The sequence below is a fragment of the Bufo gargarizans genome, chromosome 3, assembly GCF_014858855.1.
Source record: "Bufo gargarizans isolate SCDJY-AF-19 chromosome 3, ASM1485885v1, whole genome shotgun sequence".
NCBI lineage: Eukaryota > Metazoa > Chordata > Amphibia > Anura > Bufonidae > Bufo > Bufo gargarizans.
In genome coordinates, this window is record NC_058082.1 from 120,355,877 (window position 1) to 120,379,991 (window position 24,115).

At 48.4% G+C, this 24,115-nt stretch overlaps 1 protein-coding gene across 3 annotated transcripts in view; it reads left to right on the forward strand.

Moving 5' to 3' along the window:
* Nucleotides 1-11,196: 11,196 nt before the first annotated feature.
* Nucleotides 11,197-24,115, forward strand: part of PRIM1 (DNA primase subunit 1) — a 35,877-nt gene continuing 22,958 nt past the window's right edge. The window contains exons 1-2 of one of the 3 annotated variants that reach the window (XM_044286085.1): nt 11,197-11,353; nt 22,314-22,471. In XM_044286085.1, the coding sequence (XP_044142020.1) occupies nt 11,245-11,353; nt 22,314-22,471 (267 nt within the window). In that variant the 5' untranslated portion in view covers nt 11,197-11,244. Of the gene's footprint in view, nt 11,426-11,920; nt 12,031-22,313; nt 22,472-24,115 lie in introns of those variants that run through there. The other 2 variants (XM_044286086.1, XM_044286087.1) reach the window with 2 other exon arrangements.

The following is a 24,115-nucleotide window of genomic DNA, read 5'->3' on the forward strand; positions in this document are numbered from 1 at the left end:
TAAGAAAAAGTAGACATATTAAGTTTTACACAATAATAGCAATTTGAAACCAAAATAATATTTTAGTGTCTCATAGTCTGAGAGCCATAGCTTTTTTATTTTTTGACCGATTCTCTCAGGTAGGGTCTCATTTTTATTTTTTTTGCGGGATGAGGTGACGGTCTGGTTGGTACTATTTTGGTGGTCAAACACCTTTTTGATCACTTGCTGTTGCAAGTTTTGTGATGTAATGTGACAAAAATGGCCTTTTTTTTTTTACCAATTTTTTACACAGGTTTTTTTTTTTTTTTTTTTTTATACGGTGTTCACATGGTTAGGTCATGTGATATGTTTATAGAGCTGTTTATTACAGACGTGGCGATACCTAATATGTATATTTTTTTTATGTATTTCACTTTAGAACACTAACAGCAGTTTTGACACAAAAAAAATGATGTTTTAGTGTCTCCGCTATATATTTTTTTATTTTTTTGGGTGATTGTCTTAGGTAGGGACTCATTTTTTGAAGGATGAGGTGACGGTTTTATTGATACCATTTTGGGGGGCATACGCCTTTTTGATCGCTTGGTGTTGCACTTTTTGTGATGTAAGGTGACAAAAATGTCTTTTTTTTACACTGTTTTTATTTTTTTATGGTGTTTATCGGACAGGGTGGATCATGTGATATATTTATTGAGCCGGTCATTACAGACGCGGTGATACCTAATATGTGTGGGTTTTGTGTTTTTTATTATTAAAGGAAAGGGGTGTTTTTTTCTTTTTTACTTTATTAATTTTATTACTTTATTAATTTTTATTAAAAACACCTTTTTTTTTTACTTTTTTTAACTTTATTTATGACATTCACTTTTGGGGGTCTGATCCCCTCTGCAATGCATTACAATACATCTGTATTGTAATGCATTGCCTGTTAGTGTATGACACTGAGTCATACACTAACAGGTTGCCTAGGAGACCCAGCCTGAGGCTGGATCTCCTTGGTTCCCATAGAAGGCAGTTCCCAATGGTGTGCAAGGCATTGGGCAGCCTCTGCCCGGCATCGGGCTGCCTTGAGTCGCATCGGGTCCCTGCCACAGCAGCGCGGGGACTCAATGCTCTCCCTCACCCGACACAAACCTCTTCTATGTCGCGGTCAGCGGCATAGAAGGGGTTAATCCGCCGGCATCGGCTTTTACAGCGATGCAGGCGGATACAGCAGGGGCCCGGCTACCATGGACTGCCGGGCCCCTGCAGTGATCGCGCGCGCACCGCTCTAGTGCCCGCCCGATCACTGCCTGTCCAAAAAAAAAAAGTCACCACCAAGATTTAACTAAGCAAATAGTATGAGCCTCCTATTAGATAATTACTACGTGGGCGATTATCTTTCATCTGGCAATAAGTTATTTAACCCCAACTGGTGCAATGAGTTGCTTCTCATTTCTTAAACAACCATGAAAGACACATCTCGTGGTCATGGAAAAGATGTGAGTCTGTTTGAGAAGGGTCAAATCATTGGCATGCATCAAGCAGAGAAAACATCTAAGGAGATTGCAGAAACTACTAAAATTGGGTTAAGAACTGTCCAACGCATTATTAAAAACTGGAGGTCACGGCCTTTGTTGTGCGCCGTGACACTTTTGCCACGCTTGCAGTTGCCCTTGGCAACGTGTTGCTGTCATAGCATGCAGTGGCAGTGTCACGGCCTTTGTTGTGTGCGTCGTGACATGGTTGCCACGCAAGCTGTTGCCTGCGGCAATGGGTTGCTTATTATGCTTGTGTGTGCACTTCCCCTATTAGTGGTTTCCTCCCTCTGTCTGGTGCTGGAAGGGTTAACTCCCTGACTGGGTGTGGTCACTAGGGTTTTATCTCCTGTGGCTTCCTGGCTGGAGTCAGTTGTACTTCAGCTGTCGTTGGTGCTGGAGTTCTGCTCCAGTCCAGGGTGTGCTATCTGCCCAGTCCTTGAGGGCCACCTTGTAGGACATCGATGTCATCTGCGATGTCATTCCTTTGTCTCCCTTGTATCCTCTATGTACCCAACCTAACTTGTTGTATGTTTGGTGTGGGTTTATGTTCAGGGTTTGTTGTACGTCTTGTTTGTTGTTACATGTCTGGGATGTTGTTGGTGTTTGTCCCTGGATGTGTGCAAGATGTTTCCCAGTGTGTTGTACCTCTGGAAGGGGGCTGGTTTCCCGGAGGGGTGAACTATAAGTCTGTATGCAGTGCTGCCTGGGGCTGCAGTGCACCTTGCTGTATGGGGCCCAGGCAGTATCAGGAGTGCTGGATACCTGTGTGTGGTGTTGTTTGTACGGTGTCCTATTTGGTGTTTGGGCACCTGTACTTATGCACGGGTTCCAGTCGTGGTGGTTGTGGCAGGTAAGTGTGTTTCTGGTGTTCTTACCTGCCGACTCTGTTGCTGCATATGGTCTTTTCCTTTCCCTGCTGCTAGGCCATGTGAGACTCCTGTTCATCTGCGTCTGGGAAGAACAGGTCGCCTCTCCCCTGCTCCTATGTGAGGGATTATCAGGGCGACTCAGGGCCAAAGGTATCCTGGTATGAGCCATCCTACCATCCAGGTCCGCTCATATGGTAAGGAGTTAGGGTGAGGATTAGGGACGCTTTAGGAGGTGACCTGCTCCCTGATTTTGGCATCCTGGCCCAGCTGCTTCCCCTTATTCCTGACATTGTACAGTGGGGGGTTTTCCCCACTCCCCATTGTGACACTGGAAAGATAGTGGGGACCCATCGTATTTGAGGAAGAAATGTGGCGGGAAAAAAATCCTGAATGATTGTGATCGGCGATCAATTAAACGTTTGGTGAAATCAAATCAAAGAAAAACAACAGTAGAACTCAGGGCTATGTTTAATAGTGAAAGTAAGAGCATTTCCACACACACAATGCGAAGCGAACTCAAGGGATTGGGACTGAACAGCTGTGTAGCCGTAAGAAAACCACTAATCAGTGAGGCAAACAAGAAAAAAAGGCTTCAATTTGCTAGGGAGCATAAAGATTGGACTCTGGAGCAATGGAAGATGGTCATGTGGTCTGATGAGTCCAGATTTACCCTGTTCCAGAGTGATGGGCGCATCAGGGTAAGAAGAGAGGAAGATGAAGTGATGCACCCATCATGCCTAGTGCCTACTGTACAAGCCTGTGGGGACCCTGAGGAAGATTGTGGAGAAGGACCGATTCCAGACCTTGGGGGACCTGCGGAAGCAGTGGACTGAGTCTGGAGTAGAAACATCCAGAGCCACCGTGTACAGGCGTGTGCAGGAAATGGGCTACAGGTGCCGCATTCCCCAGGTCAAGCCACTTTTGAACCAGAAACAGCAGCAGAAGCGCCTGACCTGGGCTACAGAGAAGCAGCACTGGACTGTTGCTCAGTGGTCCAAAGTACTTTTTTCGGATGAAAGCAAATTTTGCATGTCATTCGGAAATCAAGGTGCCAGAGTCTGGAGGAAGACTGGGGAGAGGGAAATGCCAAAATGCCTGAAGTCCAGTGTCAAGTACCCACAGTCAGTGATGGTCTGGGGTGCCATGTCAGCTGCTGGTGTTGGTCCACTGTGTTTTATCAAGGGCAGGGTCAATGCAGCTAGCTATCAGGAGATTTTGGAGCACTTCATGCTTCCATCTGCTGAAAAGCTTTATGGAGATGAAGATTTCATTTTTCAGCACGACCTGGCACCTGCTCACAGTGCCAAAACCACTGGTAAATGGTTTACTGACCATGGTATTACTGTGCTCAATTGGCCTGCCAACTCTCCTGACCTGAACCCCATAGAGAATCTGTGGGATATTGGGAAGAGAAAGTTGAGAGACGCAAGACCCAACACTCTGGATGAGCTTAAGGCCGCTATCGAAGCATCCTGGGCCTCCATAACACCTCAGCAGTCATTTCTGCAAAAGGATTCCCGACCAAGTATTGAGTGCATAACTGAACATAATTATTTGAAGGTTGACTTTTTTTTGTATTAAAAACACTTTTCTTTTATTGGTCGGATGAAATATGCGAATTTTTTTAGATAGGAAATTTGGGTTTTCATGAGCTGTATGCCAAAATCATCAATATTAAAACAATAAAAGGCTTGAACTACTTCAGTTGGTGTGTAATGAATCTAAAATATATGAAAGTCTAATGTTTATCAGTACATTACAGAAAATAATGAACTTTATCACAATATGCTAATTTTTTTTAGAAGGACCTGTATATTGTATTTCATGCATTGTGCCTGGTTGTCCAGCAGGTAGCAGTGTATCTGGCAGAGAGAGATCTTTAGATAGAATGGAACTTGCAAGGAGAGCAGACATGGCACAGTGAAGGGAGCACCCTTCCCCTCCCCCCTTCAACAGGAGCCTTCCAGGGGAAGCTTTCGTGGCACCAGACTAGGGCTGCAACGATTAATCGATGTAATCGATTATATTCGATAACTGGATTCGTTGTCGACGAATCCAGTTATCGAATAATCGCCGATTCGTTGCTATTCGGGCGGGCGGTCGCTGCATCTTTATTTTACCTTTTTACAATGACGCTCCCGCTCCTGTAACAGCCAGGCAGAGCGGACGGCGGCGTAACGTCACTCACTCACGTGACACGCCTGCTCCGCCTCCTTCATTCATGAAGTGGGCGGAGCAGGCGCGTCACGTGATTGAGTGACGTTACGCCGCCGTCCACTCTGCCTGGCTGTTACAGGAGCGGGAGCGTCATTGTAAAAAGGTAAAATAAAGATGCAAGCATCGGGGCCGGGGCTGTTAGGGGGGAGGGGGAGGGGGGATCTGTCTATGGCACTGCTATGGGAAGGGGGGTCTGTGTATAGCACTGCTATGGGGAGGGGGGAGGATCTGTCTATGGCACTGCTATGGGGAGGGGGGTCTGTGTATGGCACTGCTATGGGAAGGGGGATCTGTGCACTGTTATGAGGAAAGGGATCTGTGCACTGTTATGCCCATAACAGTGCACATATCCCCCTCTCCATAACTACGCCGTCCACAGATCCCCCTCTCCATAACTACGCCGTCCACAGATCCCCCATAATAGTGTCGTCCACAGATCCCCCATAATAGTGTCGTCCACAGATCCCCCATAATAGTGTCGTCCACAGATCCCCCATAATAGTGTCGTCCACAGATCCCCCATAAGTGTCGTCCACAGATCCCCCATAAGTGTCGTCCACAGATCCCCCATAAGTGTCGTCCACAGATCCCCCATAAGTGTCGTCCACAGATCCCCCATAAGTGTCGTCCACAGATCCCCCATAATAGTGTCGTCCACAGATCCCCCATAAGTGTCGTCCACAGATCCCCCATAATAGTGTCGTCCACAGATCCCCCATAATAGTGTCGTCCACAGATCCCCCATAATAGTGTCGTCCACAGATCCCCCATAATAGTGTCGTCCACAGATCCCCCATAATAGTGTCGTCCACAGATCCCCCATAATAGTGTCGTCCACAGATCCCCCATAATAGTGTCGTCCACAGATCCCCCATAATAGTGTCGTCCACAATTTGTTTTAATATGGCCTTTGAACATAATTTTTCAAGTAAGATCATATAAACCTCTCTGTTTTGTAATTTTGTCGTTTTTCCCGATTAATCGATTAATCGTAGAAATTAATCGGCAACTAATCGATTATTCAAATAATCGTTAGCTGCAGCCCTACACCAGACAGATCATAGACAGAGTATTATGAGGGGGGGTCAACGGCCAAAAGCACCCCGCTCAAAGGTACCAGAACTTCCAGAAAGTCCAGTAATCAGACTGAAGCCAGAGATTAGCACAGCAGAGAAAGCAAAGTATTCAAGTTCACCTGCCAGTTTACCTCTAATACCTGCTGGAGCCAAGAGAAATATCAAATATTGTCTGGATACAAGTTCATCAAAGTAAAACTGTTGAACTTTACCAAGTCTAGACTCAACTTATTCCTCCAACTACAGCTATTTTAAATGCTACGGAGCCTAACCCTGGGGAATGATGGTATCCAGGTAGGAGCACCGTGATAACACAAGCTATTGAGGCCACATCACCACTCTGCATTCCCTAAAAACCTGGGACACGATCGGCCCTGGGGGGCGGCATATTGCATATGCAGTAAACCAGTGTGCTTCTTTACTGGAGGAACTCAAGTGAAAAACAACACAGGCAAGACACTGTGCTGGCTTCTCCAATCTCCTTCCTAGCAGAAGAAGTTTTTATGCTGAAGAAAGGCCTGAGCTTGCTGTCCCTCTCTGTCTCAGACGGCTGGTGGCCCAGGGGCTATCCCTCATTCGTCCAGCCGGCTCCCTGGTCACAGGGCTGGTGACCCGGGGTCTGTAGATCAGTATCCCCATCTCAGCATCTTTTTCTGGTCACTCATGCAGTCTGGCAGAGTCTCTTCTACTAAGCAGTGGTTCCTATCTGCAGATAACTATGGGCTCTGACTGCTCTCCTTATATACAGTTTCTAGCTGAACTAGAACCTTCTAGTAGGAGGGTGGAGTGGAGAAGCACAGCCTAAACAGAAACATTGTCTGACGGAGCATGAAGATGAACTCAAAGCTGTGCAAGGAAAATGGTTCAATATTTTTAATAAAGACCAATTGATAAAATGATTTTTAACTCAAAATGAGTACAATGCTGTCAGTGCCTTCCAGTGGCGTGCCTAGGATATTTGGCACCTGGGGCGGGTCCTTTCTCTGGCACCCCCCACCAATACTTTAAAAAAAATTACACCCCCTTACAGTAGTATTGCACTCATTGTACAACCTTCACAGTAGTTTTGTCCAGATATGTGCCCTCTCATGGTAGTTATGCCCATATTGTGCCCTTTCAAGGTAGTTATGCCTTCACTGTACAACTTTCACAGTAGTTATGCCCACATTGTGCCCCTTTAAAGTACTTATCCCTTCATTGTGCCCCTTTCACAGTTGTAATGCTCTCTTTGTGCCTCCCTCACACTAGTTATGCCCTCTCTGTGCCCATTTCAAAGTAGTAATGCCCTCACTGTGCCCCCATACCACTAATAATGCCCTCTGTGCCCCTTCATAGTAATAATGCCCACTCAGTGCCCCATAACAGTTATGCCCACCCACTTTACAAGAGTAATGCTCTCTGTGCCCCTTTCACAGTAGTAATGCAATCTGTGCTCCCTTCATAGAAGTAATGCCCATGGTGCCCCCTTTATAGTAATAATGCTAACTGTGCCTCCTTCACAGTAGAAATGCCCATTGTACCCCCCCATAGCAGGAATGTCCATTGTGCCCCCCGAATACTAGTAATGCCCTTTGCAGTAGTATTGCCTTCTGTGCACCCTTTGTAGTAGTAATGCTCTGTGTCCCCTTTGTAGTAGTAATGCCCTCTGTGCCCCCTTTTTAGTAGTAATAATGCCCTCTGTGCCTCCTTTGTAGTAGTAATGCCCTTTGTGCCCGCTTTGTAGTAATTCTGCCCTCTGTTCCCCCACCATGGTAGAAATGCCCTCTGTTAAATAAAAAAAAAACACAGTACCTACTCACCTTGTCCCGTTCCTGAAGCTCACAGTCCTTTCTCCCCTACAGACACAGATCGCTCTGCAGCACTGTGTGGGCGGAGCTTATGCAGATTTCCAGGCTGCAGGCTCCTCCCTCACAGGCTGGCAGCGCGATCTGTCTCTGCAGGCTGAATGGTGGAGCGCGGAGAAGTCTTCCTGCTTCACCATTCAGTGCGGGAGAGACAGAGCGCAGGGAGCTGAGTGACAGGACCGCAGCTCCCTGTGCTCCAGCAATGAATGCTTCCATCTATGTTGATGGAAGCGCTCATTGCTTCTAGGCTCTGGCACCCCCTGAGAGCCGGCACCCGGGACGGAACCCCTGGCATAAAGCTGACCACAGCATACAGGGGGTTTTCTACTCCCTTCCTGTCGCCATCGGGTCCCTGCGCTGTGGTGACGGGGACCCAATGCCTGGAAAGGCAACACAATGCCTTCCATAGGCATTGGGGCTTGCCTTCCACAGGAGCCTATGAGATCCAACCTTATTAGGCTGGGTCTCCTAGGCAACTGTCAGCCTAGTACAAAGCATTTGACACTGTACCACATAAAAGGTTAGTATATAAAATGAGAATGCTCGGACTGGGAGAAAATGTCTGTGTGTGGGTAACTGGCTCAGTGATAGAAAACAGAGGGTGGTTATTAATGGTAAATACTCAGATTGGGTCATACTAGATGGTAAAACACTGACATGGAAAAGGACCTAGGAATTTTAGTGAACAGCAAACTAAGCTGTAGAAACCGGTGTCAGGCAGCTGCTGCCAAGGCAATAAGATAATGGGTTGCATCAAAAGGGGCATAGATGCCCGTGATGAGAACATAGTCGTGACACTTTACAAATCACTAGTCAGACCACACATGGAGTACTGTGTACAGCTCTGGTCTCCTGTGAACAAGGCAGACATAGCAGAGCTGGAGAGGGTCCAGGGGAGGGCAACTAAAGTAATAACTGGACTGGGGCAACTACAGTACCCAGAAAGATTATCAAAAGTCCTTCTATATTCATTCACCATGACCCGCACTGACGTCACCACGTGGTGAGCTCGATGACGTCAGTGAACGTCCTTTTGCAGGTCCTTCAAGAAGAACAAAGAAGAGGATCCCGGGTGCGCGATCAAGTGGATGAGGCGAGCGATGTTTTTATTATTTTTTAACCCTCAATTGACATTATACTTAGCATTTTGCATTAAAGAATGCTATTTTTTTCCATTATAACCATGTTATAATGGAAAATAATAAAGCAAACGGGGTCCCGGGTCATACATCCCTCATCTCCTTAGCAACCATGCGTGAAAATCGTACTGCATCTGCACTTGCTTGCGGATGCAATGCATTTTTCACGCAGCCCCATTAGAAATGAATGAGGTTGCGTGAAAATCGCAAGCAAGTGCGGATGTGGTGCGATTTTCACGCACGGAGACCCGATCATTATTATTTTTGAATACAGAATGCATAGTACAATAGCGCTGGAGGGGTTAAAAAAATATAATTTAACTCACCTTAATCCACTTGCTCGCGTAGCCGGCATCTCTCGCGAGTGCTAAACGCATTACAATGTTTTGCACTCGCGCAGAAAAATCACGCATGTTCCCGCAACGCACCCGCACATTTTCCTGCAACACCCGTGTGAAAGAGGCCTTAGGCCTCATGCACACGACAGTTGTTTTTCTCGGCCTCCGTTCCGTTTTTTTTTTGCGGATAGGATGGGGACCGATTCATTTCAATGGGTCAACAAAAAAATGCTGATAGTTAATCCGTTTGTGTTCCGCGTCTGTTGTCCGTGTTTCCCTTCAGCAAAAAAAATAGTGCATGTCCTACTTTTTTCACATTTGCGGACAAGGATAGACATTTATTACAAGGGATCTGTTTAAAAAAACAGATCCTCCCCAAAAAACGGATGCCGCATCCGTTTTTTTTGCGGACACACAATTTGCGGATGCAAAAAACAACTGTCGTGTGCATGAGGCCTTAATAAAAACTGTGCCAAAAAAGCTATTTTTTGTCACCTTAAATCATAAAAAGTATAATGCCAAGCGATCAAAATGCCATATGTACCCCACTCCAAAATACTACTAATCAAACCGTCACCTCATCCTGCAAAAATTGAGCCCCTCCATAAGACAATCGCTGGGGGGAAAAAATACAGCTTTCAGAAGATGGAGACACAAAAACATGATTTTCTTTTCCAAAAATGCTTTTATTGTGCAAAACTGAAATAAATAAAAAATTTGACATGTTAGATATCGCCACATCCGGAACGACCAGCTCTATAAACATATCCCATGATCTGCCTCCCCAGGTGATTCATAGTGCATGTTAACCCTTCAAATGCAATAAAGTAGGGGGTGATGGCTTTGCATAGTAGCAATAAGGGCAAATGTCCACAAATGTCCATAGTCCAATGTACCCTTGCTACAGGGCACTATATATATATATATATATATATATATATATATATATTAGGGTACTTTCACACTAGTGTTTTTGTTTTCCAGTATTGAGTTCCGTCCTAGGGGCTCAATACCGGAAAAAAACGATCCGTTCTACCCTAATGCATTCTGAATGGAGAGCAATCTGTTCAGGATGCATCAGTTCAGTCCCTCTTACGTTTTTTGGCCGGAGAAAATACCGCAGCATGCTGCATTTTTCTCTCCGGCCAAAAACCCTGAACACTTGCCGGAATGCCGGATCCGGCATTAATTTCTATTGCAATGTATTTGTGTTAATTCATTGAAATTGCCGCATAGACAGATCCGTTCTTCCGGTCAGCGCATGCGCAGACCTTTAAATCTGTGAAACAAATACCAGATCCATTTTTACGGATGACACCGGAGAGACGGATCCGGTATTTCAATGCATTTGTCAGACGGATCCGGATCCGTCTCCGTCCGGATTGCCGACTGCCTTCCGGAATCCTCTGACGCCAGTGTGAAAGTAGCCTTAGGCTGGGTTCAGACCTGAGCGTTCGGGATGGAGCGCTCTGTATGCACGATTGTATGCGCGTTTACAATCGCGGCTCCGGAACAAGCGAACGCCCATTGTCGCGCGTTCCCGCTGAAGTCTATGTGTGGGAACGCGCGACAAGACGCCCCAAAGAAGCTCGTGTACTGCTTGGGACGTCGGGCGCGCTGTAAAATGCTCAGGTGAGAACCATTCCCAGAGGGAATCATTGGTTCTTGCCTGTTGAGCATTTTACAAAAACGCTCAGGTCTGAACCCACCCTAATAGTTGACTATAGCTTTCACTAAAACTGAACCAAACATGAACTATATGACCGCAATGCAGTGTGAATATCAGCCATACACTCACACTTTTGTCTGCGTTTTGAAGCCTGTCCCTGTATTTTTCATAATTTTCCATCCCAGTGTATGTTTTGGAGACATTTACCTCACAGCTGTCTGGAGGACGTGCGTTTCGGATGTAAAAAAAACGCTGGTATCAAGGGGTCAGACTGATGGTTGAAATACATCGCCATCTAGCGGCTATGTGTCATACTGATCCAGCACTGGCCAGGGTCTCTCTGTGGGACTGTCTTATATCAGGATGAAGGGTTGTTTCTTCTGTTGATAGAGTGAACGGCGCCTTGTATTCCGTTCCTCTCGGGCCGCGTTCTGACTATATTTAGAAAGAAAGACTACATCTCCCATGATGCTTCTGGTGGGAACGGGAAGTGACGTAAGAGTTTTGGTACCTGTGGGCGTGATCTGGTGTTTCCCGCGCAGTTTGTGTTGCTGCTGCTGTCAGAGTCTGGGTGATTGTGGTGCAGCCGCATGGACATCTCGCTGTATGACCCGGCCAGCCTGCCGGACCTGCTGAAGCTCTACTACAAGAAGCTCTTCCCCTACTACCAGTACTACAGATGGCTCAACTACGGGGGCGGTGAGAGGACTCCACTATATCACCATATTGCAGCGCCCGCCTAGTCTTCCTGAATGCCTGCTCCTTTACCCGGTCTGTGTTCCCACGGACAATTGTCACAGAGACCAGGGGTGCACCACTGGTGCAAGAGGGGGGCAGCAGAAGGGCAATGAGCGCTTTCATTGTGGCAAAGGGGTTAGGTTTCAGTTTTTGCCTCAGGCAGCAGAAAGGCTAGGTGCACCCCTGACAGACCTCAGTGCTTTGCCGGTGTTCTGTCAGAAAACCTTACCTTGTCAGATTCCCTTACCCCACGTGACTTCTGGAGGTGTGCGCCTACGCACAAGCGCAGTATCAGGGCATGGGTAAGGTAAAATTACAGTGAGCGTACGCACGGACACCGCGCGTGTGCACTCAGGGGTAAGGAGATCTGACGGTCTTTTGTCTTGTTAAATCTTCTTACCCTCGCACTGTGCACGCGCGGATTGTAAAACTTTACAATCCAAGCGTGCGGGGGTAAGGAGATTTAACAAGACAAAAGACTGTCAGATCTCCTTACCCCTGAGAGCGCACGCGTGGTGTCCGTGCACGCGTCCATGAGTCAACGCTCACTGTGATTATACCTTACCCATGCCCTGGTATTGCGCTTGTGTGGAGGCGCACACCTCCGGAAGTCACGTGGGGTAAGGGAATCTGATATGGTAAGGTTTTCTGACAGAACACCGGATCTGTCACATGGATCCAGAACTGTGTATAATGGGTTCTGCCGGACGATGCTGTGGACCGCTGGATCCCCATTGACTACAGTGGTATCTGGCTGGTTTCTGGCTTTCAGCTGGATGAGAAGTTGTGCGTGTAGGACTCATTGTCTGGCATAAACCTGGCTTTTATGCAGGAGACTGATCGGATCTCGCTGTGGTCGATGGGGATCCGGTGTGTCACAGCTTTTTCTGGCTTTTATGAACATACCCTTACCTGACAGATGCTGCGGCACCGCTCCTGGTCAGCGGTGACATCACTTCATATGATATCATACTGCTACTGGGACATCTGAGTAGTAGTGCAGGATCTGCCAGGTAAGGGCTCTTTCACACCTGCGTTGTTCTTTTCCGGCATAGAGTTCCGTCGTCGGGGCTCTATGCCGGAAGAATCCTGATCAGGATTATCCCCATGCATTCTGAATGGAGAAAAATCCGTTCAGGATGTCTCCAGTTCTGGACCATAACGTTTTTTGGCCAGAGAAAATACTGCAGCATGCTGCGCTTTTTGCGCCGCCCAAAAATCCTGAACACTTGCCGCAAGGCCGGATCCGGAATTAATGCCCATTGAAAGGCATTAATCTGGATCCGGCCTTAAGCTAAACGTCGTTTCGGCGCATTGCCGGATCCGACGTTTAGCTTTTTCTGAATGGTTACCATGGCTGCCAGGACGCTAAAGTCCTGGCAGCCATGGTAAAGTGTAGTGGGGAGCAGTATACTTACTATCCGTGCGGCTCCCGAGTGACGTCAGGGCGCCCCATGCGCATGGATGATGTGATCGCATGGACATGTCATCCATGCGCATGGGGCTCTCTGACGTCATTCTGGAGCGCCCCGGGAGCCGCACGGATGGTAAGTATACCGCTCCCCACTACTACTATGGCAACCAGGACTTTAATAGCGTCCTGGCTGCCATAGTAACACTGAACGCATTTTGAAGACTGATCCGTCTTCAAATGCTTTCAGTACACTTGCGGTTTTCCGGATCCGGCGTGTAATTCCGGCAAATGGAGTACACGAGGGATCCGGACAACGCTAGTGTGAAAGAGCCCTAAGTAGTGATCACAGCCAGTATCCCTGTGTTGTCGGGTTCCTTCTTGCAACCCTTTTAACCCAGTTTCCAGTGAAAATGTGGACACAGCCTTAAAGGGGTTGTCTGACCCCAAAACCAATTTAAAGGGATTGTTTCATCCTGGACAATGGGGACATATCGCTAGGATATGCCCCCATTGTCTTAGGCCTCTTTCACACTTGCGTTGTCCGGATCCGGCGTGTACTCCACTTGCCGGAATTAAACGCCGGATCCGGAAAAACGCAAGTGTACTGAAAGCATTTGAAGACGGATCCGTCTTCAAAATGCTTTCAGTGTTACTATGGCACCCAGGACACTATTAAAGTCCTGGTTGCCATAGTAGTAGTGGGGAGCGGGCGAGCGGTATACTTACCATCCGTGCGGCTCCCGGGGCGCTCCAGAATGACGTCAGAGCGCCCCATGCGCATGGATCATGTGATCCATGCGGTCACGTCATCCATGCGCTTGGGGCGCCCTGACGTCACTCTGGAGCGCCCCGGGAGCCGCACGGACGGTAAGTATGCTGCTCCCCACTACACTTTACCTTGGCTGCCAGGACTTTAGCGTCCCGGCAGCCATGGTAACCATTGAGAAAAAGCTAAACGTCGCATCCGGCAATGCGCGAAACGACGTTTAGCTTAAGGCCGGATCCGGATCAATGCCTTTCAATGGGCATTCATTCCGGATCCGGCCTTGCGGCAAGTGTTCCGGATTTTTGGCCGGAGCAAAAAGCGCAGCATGCTGCGCTATTTGCTGCGGCCAAAAAACGTTCCGTTCCGGAACGGAAGACATCCTGATGCATCCTGAAGGACGGACTGTCCATTCAGAATGCATTAGGATAATCCTGATCAGTATTCTTCCGGCATAGAGCCCCGACGACGGAACTCTATGCCGGAAGACAATAACGCAGATGTGAAAGAGCCCTTAGAGGTGCGGGTCCCACCACTGGGACCCGCACCTATATTGAGAACGGAGCCCTGCAAGTGAAGGAGGGCGCATGCACAGCCGCCCTCCATTCATTTTCTATGGGGCCAGTGAAAATAGCAGAGCCCTGGAGTAATTCATAGCAACAGATACGCAATAGACTAATATGTATAGAGGCCTCCAAGGTGCCCATACAACTATGTCTGGCGTCACATCACGCTTTAACCCAATGCTTGCCCGTATTTCTTGCTTCCAAAATGTCAATTTCAAGAACTGGCTATTTACGTTCTAGTATTACTGCCTAGTGCTTGACAGTATTACGGTATATTACAGTATTGCTGTCTAATTCAGGACAGTATTACAGTATTGCTGCCTAGTACTGGACAGTATTACAATATATTACAGGATTACTGTCTCTTAGGACACGTATTCAGTGCTCCAGACAAAAAAAAATGACCAGGAGCCATTGGCTCCTAAACTAAAAAATTTAGGAGCCAAATTAAAAAAATTTTAGTCACTAAATTTAAAATGCATATAATTTAAAAAAAAAAGGACTTTGAGAAGATTTTATATGTAAAACTGGGAAGGGGGCCATTTAAACTCTTAGTATTTTTTTTTTTTTTTTTTTTTTTTTTTTTGTTTAACTTTTTATTTAATAACCATTTCTTCCCTTAGGGACTAGAACCTGGATCTTTTCATCCCTTATGCTATTCACCCTGATAGAGATCTATCAGGGTGAATAGGATCTCGCACATCTCCCTGTGCTTTGTGCACACAGCAGCAGGGAGCTGAACTTGGCAGCCAGGGATTCAGTAGTGTCCTGGCTGCCATGGTAACGATCTGAGCCCCAGCAGGATGGGACCCTGTGGCCACCATATAACAATGGGGGGGGGACGGACTTATGGCCAGTGATAATGGGGGGGGGGGGGGAGGCTTTGGGAGGGAGAACTGCATCAGCAATTAATGTAATTAAAGAGGACCTTTCGTGGGTCCAAAGAATATGAACTTAGTAGTAGGCTGCATTGAGCGGCGCCCAGGGATCTAAGTGCACTTACTATTATTCCTGGGCGCCGCTCCGTTCACCCGCTGTGACCCCCGGTATTTTCAACATTCAGAGCAAGGAGGAGGAGAAGACGACGCCAGTGTCTCTCTGTCTCCATGACAGCAGCGCTGACCAATCACAGCGCAGCGCTCAGAGCCAGGGAGGTTTTTTTTTCTCCCTGGCTCTGAGCTCTGCGCTGTGATTGGTCAGCGCTGCTGTCAGGGGGAAGGACAGACACTGGCGTCTCCTCCTCCTTGCTCTGAATGTTGAAAATACCCGGGGCCACAGCGGGCGAACAGAGCGGCGCCCCAGGACTAATAGTAAGTGCACTTAGATCCCTGGGCACCGCTCTATGCAGCCTACTACTAAGTTCATATTCTTTGGACCCATGAAAGGTCCTCTTTAACTCCTTTATACAATTGTCTGCAGCGGTATCACAGACCCGGCACCCGGCCTCAATAACAGGGCATGCGATCTGTGGCACCTGAGGGGTTAATTGCTGCGTCATGCGCTGTTATTGAGGCCGGGTGCCGGGTCTGTGATGCCGCTACCTATACTTATGTTTTACATTCATTGGTCTCGCAGTGGCGACAGCTCCTCCCCTCCTCCTCCCTGCTATCTCCCCATTGGTGGTAGTGGCGGCCGCGTCACAGTGGAGAGGGAGGAACTCCTTCCTTCTCCACTGACTGTGCTACTGAAGAGAACTTGGGCTGCGCAGGATCGCGGCGGTACAGTCGCAAATGGCGACAAGACTAAAAAGTCTTGTCGCCATCTGCAAATTTTAAGGCACATTTATCTGGAGCCCTGGTATTACAGTATATTACATTATTGCTGCCTAATACAGGACTTTATTACGGTATATTACAGTAGGGCTGCAACGATTAATCGATGTAATCGATTATATTCGATAACTGGATTCGTTGTCGACGAATCCAGTTATCGAATAATCGCCGATTCGTTGCTATGCGGGCGGGCGCTGCATCTTTATTTTACCTTTTTACAATGACGCTCCCGCTCCTGTAACAGCCAGGCAGAGCGGACGGCGGCGTAACGTCACTCAATCACGTGACGCGCCTGCTCCGCCTCCTTCATTCATGAAGTGGGCGGAGCAGGCGCGTCACGTGATTGAGTGACGTTACGCCGCCGTCCGCTCTGCCTGGCTGTTACAGGAGCGGGAGCGTCATTGTAAAAAGGTAAAATAAAGATGCAAGCGCCGGGGCTGTTAGGGGGAAGGGGGGTCTGTGTATAGCACTGCTATGGGGAGGGGGGAGGATCTGTCTATAGCACTGCTATGGGGAGGAGGGGGGGTCTGTGTATGGCACTGCTATGGGGAGGGGGGTCTGTGCACTGTTATGAGGAAAGGGATCTGTGCACTGTTATGCCCATAACAGTGCACATATCCCCCTCTCCATAACTACGCCGTCCACAGATCCCCCATAATAGTGTCGTCCACAGATCCCCCATAATAGTGTCGTCCACAGATCCCCCATAAACGCCGTCCACAGATCCCCCATAAACGCCGTCCACAGATCCCCCATAAACGCCGTCCACAGATCCCCCATAAACGCCGTCCACAGATCCCCCATAAACGCCGTCCACAGATCCCCCATAAACGCCGTCCACAGATCCCCCATAAACGCCGTCCACAGATCCCCCATAAGTGTCGTCCACAGATCCCCATAAGTGTCGTCCACAGATCCCCCATAAGTGTCGTCCACAGATCCCCCATAAGTGTCGTCCACAGATCCCCCATAAGTGTCGTCCACAGATCCCCCATAAGTGTCGTCCACAGATCCCCCATAAGTGTCGTCCACAGATCCCCCATAAGTGTCGTCCACAGATCCCCCATAAGTGTCGTCCACAGATCCCCCCATAAGTGTCGTCCACAGATCCCCCCCATAAGTGTCGTCCACAGATCCCCCCCATAAGTGTCGTCCACAGATCCCCCCCATAAGTGTCGTCCACAGATCCCCCCCATAAGTGTCGTCCACAGATCCCCCCCATAAGTGTCGTCCACAGATCCCCCCATAAGTGTCGTCCACAGATCCCCCCATAAGTGTCGTCCACAGATCCCCCCCATAAGTGTCGTCCACAGATCCCCCCCATAAGTGTCGTCCACAGATCCCCCCATAAGTGTCGTCCACAGATCCCCCCATAAGTGTCGTCCACAGATCCCCCCATAAGTGTCGTCCACAGATCCCCCCATAAGTGTCGTCCACAGATCCCCCCATAAGTGTCGTCCACAGATCCCCCCATAAGTGTCGTCCACAGATCCCCCCATAAGTGTCGTCCACAGATCCCCCCATAAGTGTCGTCCACAGATCCCCCCATAAGTGTCGTCCACAGATCCCCCCATAAGTGTCGTCCACAGATCCCCCCATAAGTGTCGTCCACAGATCCCCCCATAAGTGTCGTCCACAGATCCCCCCATAAGTGTCGTCCACAGATCCCCCCATAAGTGTCGTCCACAGATCCCCCCATAAGTGTCGTCCACAGATCCCCCCATAAGTGTCGTCCACAGATCCCCCCATAAGTGTCGTCCACAGATCCCCCCATAAGTGTCGTCCACAGATCCCCCCATAAGTGTCGTCCACAGATCCCCCCATAAGTGTCGTCCACAGATCCCCCCATAAGTGTCGTCCACAGATCCCCCCATAAGTGTCGTCCACAGATCCCCCCATAAGTGTCGTCCACAGATCCCCCCATAAGTGTCGTCCACAGATCCCCCATAAGTGTCGTCCACAGATCCCCCCATAAGTGTCGTCCACAGATCCCCCCATAAGTGTCGTCCACAGATCCCCCCATAAGTGTCCGTCCACAGATCCCCCCATAAGTGTCGTCCACAGATCCCCCCATAAGTGTCGTCCACAGATCCCCCCATAAGTGTCGTCCACAGATCCCCCCATAAGTGTCGTCCACAGATCCCCCCATAAGTGTCGTCCACAGATCCCCCCATAAGTGTCGTCCACAGATCCCCCCATAAGTGTCGTCCACAGATCCCCCCATAAGTGTCGTCCACAGATCCCCCCATAAGTGTCGTCCACAGATCCCCCCCATAAGTGTCGTCCACAGATCCCCCCATAAGTGTCGTCCACAGATCCCCCCCATAAGTGTCGTCCACAGATCCCCCCATAAGTGTCGTCCACAGATCCCCCCATAAGTGTCGTCCACAGATCCCCCCATAAGTGTCGTCCACAGATCCCCCCATAAGTGTCGTCCACAGATCCCCCCCATAAGTGTCGTCCACAGATCCCCCCATAAGTGTCGTCCACAGATCCCCCCATAAGTGTCGTCCACAGATCCCCCCCATAAGTGTCGTCCACAGATCCCCCCCATAAGTGTCGTCCACAGATCCCCCCAATAAGTGTCGTCCACAGATCCCCCCATAAGTGTCGTCCACAGATCCCCCCCATAAGTGTCGTCCACAGATCCCCCCATAAGTGTCGTCCACAGATCCCCCCATAAGTGTCGTCCACAGATCCCCATAGTGTCGTCCAATCCCCCATAAGTGTCGTCCACGATCCCCCCCATAAGTGTCGTCCACAGATCCCCCCATAAGTGTCGTCCACAGATCCCCCCATAAGTGTCGGTCCACAGATCCCCCCCATAAGTGTCGTCCACAGATCCCCCCATAAGTGTCGTCCACAGATCCCCCCCATAAGTGTCGTCCACAGATCCCCCCATAAGTGTCGTCCACAGATCCCCCCATAAGTGTCGTCCACAGATCCCCCCATAAGTGTCGTCCACAGATCCCCCCATAAGTGTCGTCCACAGATCCCCCCATAAGTGTCGTCCACAGATCCCCCCATAAGTGTCGTCCACAGATCCCCCCATAAGTGTCCCCATAAGTGTCGTCCACAGATCCCCCCATAAGTGTCGTCCACAGATCCCCCCATAAGTGTCGTCCACAGATCCCCCCATAAGTGTCGTCCACAGATCCCCCCATAAGTGTCGTCCACAGATCCCCCCATAAGTGTCGTCCACAGATCCCCCCATAAGTGTCGTCCACAGATCCCCCCATAAGTGTCGTCCACAGATCCCCCCATAAGTGTCGTCCACAGATCCCCCCATAAGTGTCGTCCACAGATCCCCCCATAAGTGTCGTCCACAGATCCCCCCATAAGTGTCGTCCACAGATCCCCCCATAAGTGTCGTCCACAGATCCCCCCATAAGTGTCGTCCACAGATCCCCCCATAAGTGTCGTCCACAGATCCCCCCCATAAGTGTCGTCCACAGATCCCCCCATAAGTGTCGTCCACAGATCCCCCCATAAGTGTCGTCCACAGATCCCCCCATAAGTGTCGTCCACAGATCCCCCCATAAGTGTCGTCCACAGATCCCCCCATAAGTGTCGTCCACAGATCCCCCCATAAGTGTCGTCCACAGATCCCCCCATAAGTGTCGTCCACAGATCCCCCCATAAGTGTCGTCCACAGATCCCCCCATAAGTGTCGTCCACAGATCCCCCCATAAGTGTCGTCCACAGATCCCCCCATAAGTGTCGTCCACAGATCCCCCCATAAGTGTCGTCCACAGATCCCCCCATAAGTGTCGTCCACAGATCCCCCCATAAGTGTCGTCCACAGATCCCCCCATAAGTGTCGTCCACAGATCCCCCCATAAGTGTCGTCCACAGATCCCCCCATAAGTGTCGTCCACAGATCCCCCCATAAGTGTCGTCCACAGATCCCCCCATAAGTGTCGTCCACAGATCCCCCCATAAGTGTCGTCCACAGATCCCCCCATAAGTGTCGTCCACAGATCCCCCCATAAGTGTCGTCCACAGATCCCCCCATAAGTGTCGTCCACAGATCCCCCCATAAGTGTCGTCCACAGATCCCCCCATAAGTGTCGTCCACAGATCCCCCCATAAGTGTCGTCCACAGATCCCCCCATAAGTGTCGTCCACAGATCCCCCCATAAGTGTCGTCCACAGATCCCCCCATAAGTGTCGTCCACAGATCCCCCCATAAGTGTCGTCCACAGATCCCCCCATAAGTGTCGTCCACAGATCCCCCCATAAGTGTCGTCCACAGATCCCCCCATAAGTGTCGTCCACAGATCCCCCCATAAGTGTCGTCCACAGATCCCCCCATAAGTGTCGTCCACAGATCCCCCCATAAGTGTCGTCCACAGATCCCCCCATAAGTGTCGTCCACAGATCCCCCCATAAGTGTCGTCCACAGATCCCCCCATAAGTGTCGTCCACAGATCCCCCCATAAGTGTCGTCCACAGATCCCCCCATAAGTGTCGTCCACAGATCCCCCCATAAGTGTCGTCCACAGATCCCCCCATAAGTGTCGTCCACAGATCCCCCCATAAGTGTCGTCCACAGATCCCCCCATAAGTGTCGTCCACAGATCCCCCCATAAGTGTCGTCCACAGATCCCCCCATAAGTGTCGTCCACAGATCCCCCCATAAGTGTCGTCCACAGATCCCCCCATAAGTGTCGTCCACAGATCCCCCCATAAGTGTCGTCCACAGATCCCCCCATAAGTGTCGTCCACAGATCCCCCCATAAGTGTCGTCCACAGATCCCCCCATAAGTGTCGTCCACAGATCCCCCCATAAGTGTCGTCCACAGATCCCCCCATAAGTGTCGTCCACAGATCCCCCCATAAGTGTCGTCCACAGATCCCCCCATAAGTGTCGTCCACAGATCCCCCCATAAGTGTCGTCCACAGATCCCCCCATAAGTGTCGTCCACAGATCCCCCCATAAGTGTCGTCCACAGATCCCCCCATAAGTGTCGTCCACAGATCCCCCCATAAGTGTCGTCCACAGATCCCCCCATAAGTGTCGTCCACAGATCCCCCCATAAGTGTCGTCCACAGATCCCCCCATAAGTGTCGTCCACAGATCCCCCCATAAGTGTCGTCCACAGATCCCCCCATAAGTGTCGTCCACAGATCCCCCCATAAGTGTCGTCCACAATTTGTTTTAATATGGCCTTTGAACATAATTTTTCAAGTAAGATCATATAAACCTCTGTTTTGTAATTTTGTCGTTTTTCCCGATTAATCGATTAATCGTAGAAATTAATCGGCAACTAATCGATTATTCAAATAATCGTTAGCTGCAGCCCTATATTACAGTATTGCAGCCTAATGTATCCCAAAATTTTAATAAAATTAGTACATCCACAGGTGCACTTCCATAAAGCTAACATGCAGGTGGCAAACAAAATAGTAGCTGCCTCCTTTAGATTAAGCACTCACCGCTGTACTCGGCTATCTCTGGAAGTCCCATAGAAATTAATGAATCGGCCACCTGCATGTGCAACCGTCTGCTCCGGTCATTTCATTTAAGGAGAGGCAGTTCTGTTAGTGTTAGGTACCCATCTGCAGAAGTCACCTTGACGTTGGTAGATGGGCCCGACACACGTTTGATCAAAAATGTGAGCGAAGAGCTTCTATTTTTCGTGTATGGTAGGTATAGTACCACTGTAATCCAGAATAATCCCTAGTTATTTTGTTTCTGTGTAGAACAGTGTGCTGCTATATCCCCAAATTGTCAGGTCTGTCTGCTAATGAGACAAGAAGACACCATGTCGATGGTAGATGAGCCTGACATTATTTTAATAAAAAATGTGTGCAAAGAGCTTCTTATTTTCCTATAGTAGGTATAGCAGTAAAGCAGTTCAGGTTTAGGGCTCATGCACACGACCGTATGTATTTTGGACGTCTGTGTGCTTTCTGTATTTTGCAGAACGGAACAGCTGACCCTAATAGAACAGTCGTATCCTTGTCTGTAATGCGGATAATAGGAAATGCTCTATATCTTTACGGAATGCACACGAAGTAACTTCCGGTTTTTTTGCGGACCCGTTGAAATGAATGGTTCTGCATAGGAGCCTTGAAAAAAAAGACACGGAAAGAAATTACGTTTGTGTCCACGAGCCCTTATCCATGTTTCTAGTGTGCTGCTGCATATATCGTCTGCTTTTAAGTTGGGCTTTAGATATGTATTTTCCATCCCCTAAATATCTAGATATCTAATACTGTATATTCTGACGGGTAGCTTTAGTAGGATGTCACATTCTGCTCTTTTCAGTGTATTTTATCTTTATATTTTCATGTTTTTTAAATGATTAAAAATACTGGAATGGAGGCTGAGAGTTGTCTGTGTGGTTACTGAAGGTGGGATTCATCCTCATTTTGTAATCTGCTTTTGTCTGTATTGCAGTCGTGAAGAACTACTTCCCAAACAGGGAATTCAGCTTCACCTTGAAGGATGACATATACGTGCGATATCAGTCCTTCAATAACATGAATGAGCTTGAGAAGGAGATGCAGAAGATGAATCCCTACAAAATAGACATAGGCGCAGTGTATTCGCACAAGGTCATTATTATAATTTTACTAGTAGCACAAGTTTCAATGAAGAGAGAGATTCCAAAGACCCGTGGTCCGTATTATAGAGCATCTATCATCATGATCAGCCCTTTGAATCCCAGCATGCTGCCTGCTAGGGTTGATCATGGTGAATTAAATGAGCCCTTTATTGCTGCCTTGCAGCATAATTATCACTTAGGCTCCATTCAGAGGTCCGTAGTGCATTGTGGATCCGCAACACACCCGGCTGGCACCCCCATAGAAATGCCTATTCTTGTCCGCAATTGCAGACAATTGGTGCAATCATGGTCTGATTGACCGAACTAGGTATCCGCACTGTTAGGATGCCTGACCCTGAAATCTTGCACTTGTGCTAGTGAGACTTTAGTCGGCGTATGCGCAGTTGATCTCTGGAACTTCTCCCCGCTCTGAGATCTGCACTGCGCAAGCACTGATGATGTCAGCCTCATCCGGGAGGAGAAGACTGGGTCATTTAATTCACCATGATACTTGTTTAATAGGGTTGATCATGGTGACAGATGCTCTTTAACTATAGGCCCAAAAATTGGCACATAAACCACTGCTTGGAATAGACAAATCTATGTACAGTACTACATGCATATGCCATACATGGTTTCTCCAAGTATCCAGTAAATGGGGGGGGCCAATAATATCTGTTGATTTTGCTTCCCTGCAATCTTCTTCATACTTATGTCCTGATATCGAGGGGAGTTCGTTTGAGCCATTTCCGTCTGATATCATTTTTTTTACTGGATCCTTATATTTTTATTTCTTTCCCTGAGCAGAAGAATGGAAAAATAAGTGATGTGAACTCCCTTACTCTGTGCTACAATCTAAGCCATGGCCCCTTGTCTAGTGAGGTCTTAAAGGGAACCTGTCATGTGGATATTTGATTATATTCTAACTAATTATATACAATCAACTACTAAAAAAGTACCTTTGATGTATTCACTTACTGGTGTGACAGATGGTTACCTCATAATATACACACACAGATGCTGCATGCTAATGACCTGATTTGAGTCCAGCGTGATGTCATCGAATCCAGCGTATATTTAATTCAGAGCTATAGCCACTTCCCTGCCCAACTGCTGCTGATTCATATGGAAAAAAACTGTCATTCAGCAGCAGGTAGCGGGGAGAGTCAGGAGCTCATAAATATTCATGACTCATCATTATCAGCTGGAGCTTTTCAATACAAGATGTTGGCAGATTGACTGGGTCAATTAAAGAAAGTGACCCAGCATTTTTCTAAGAGAATCAGTCACTTATTTATAGAAAGAAAGATGGATTGCTCTGCAGGAGGGTATACTCAAAATAAACAAAAGTCACAAAGTTATTTGTATTTTCTTCCTATGTCAATCTTCGGTCAAAAGGAATCATCCATGTACATCAAACACAAACTGGAATGTAGAGTTCTGAAATAAAATAGAGACCACACAATGGTGTAGTAACTTCTAAATGAATGCAACCTAGGTACAGGTTATACTCACAAACTCAGATGGTAATGAGCATAGAGAACTGGCTCAGCACTGTCCTGGACCCAGAAACTGCACACCTCAGATGCGGTTCACCGAACCGGAGGGACGGATGGAATTTGGATCGTTTCAACAGGCACAAACCGGATCACCA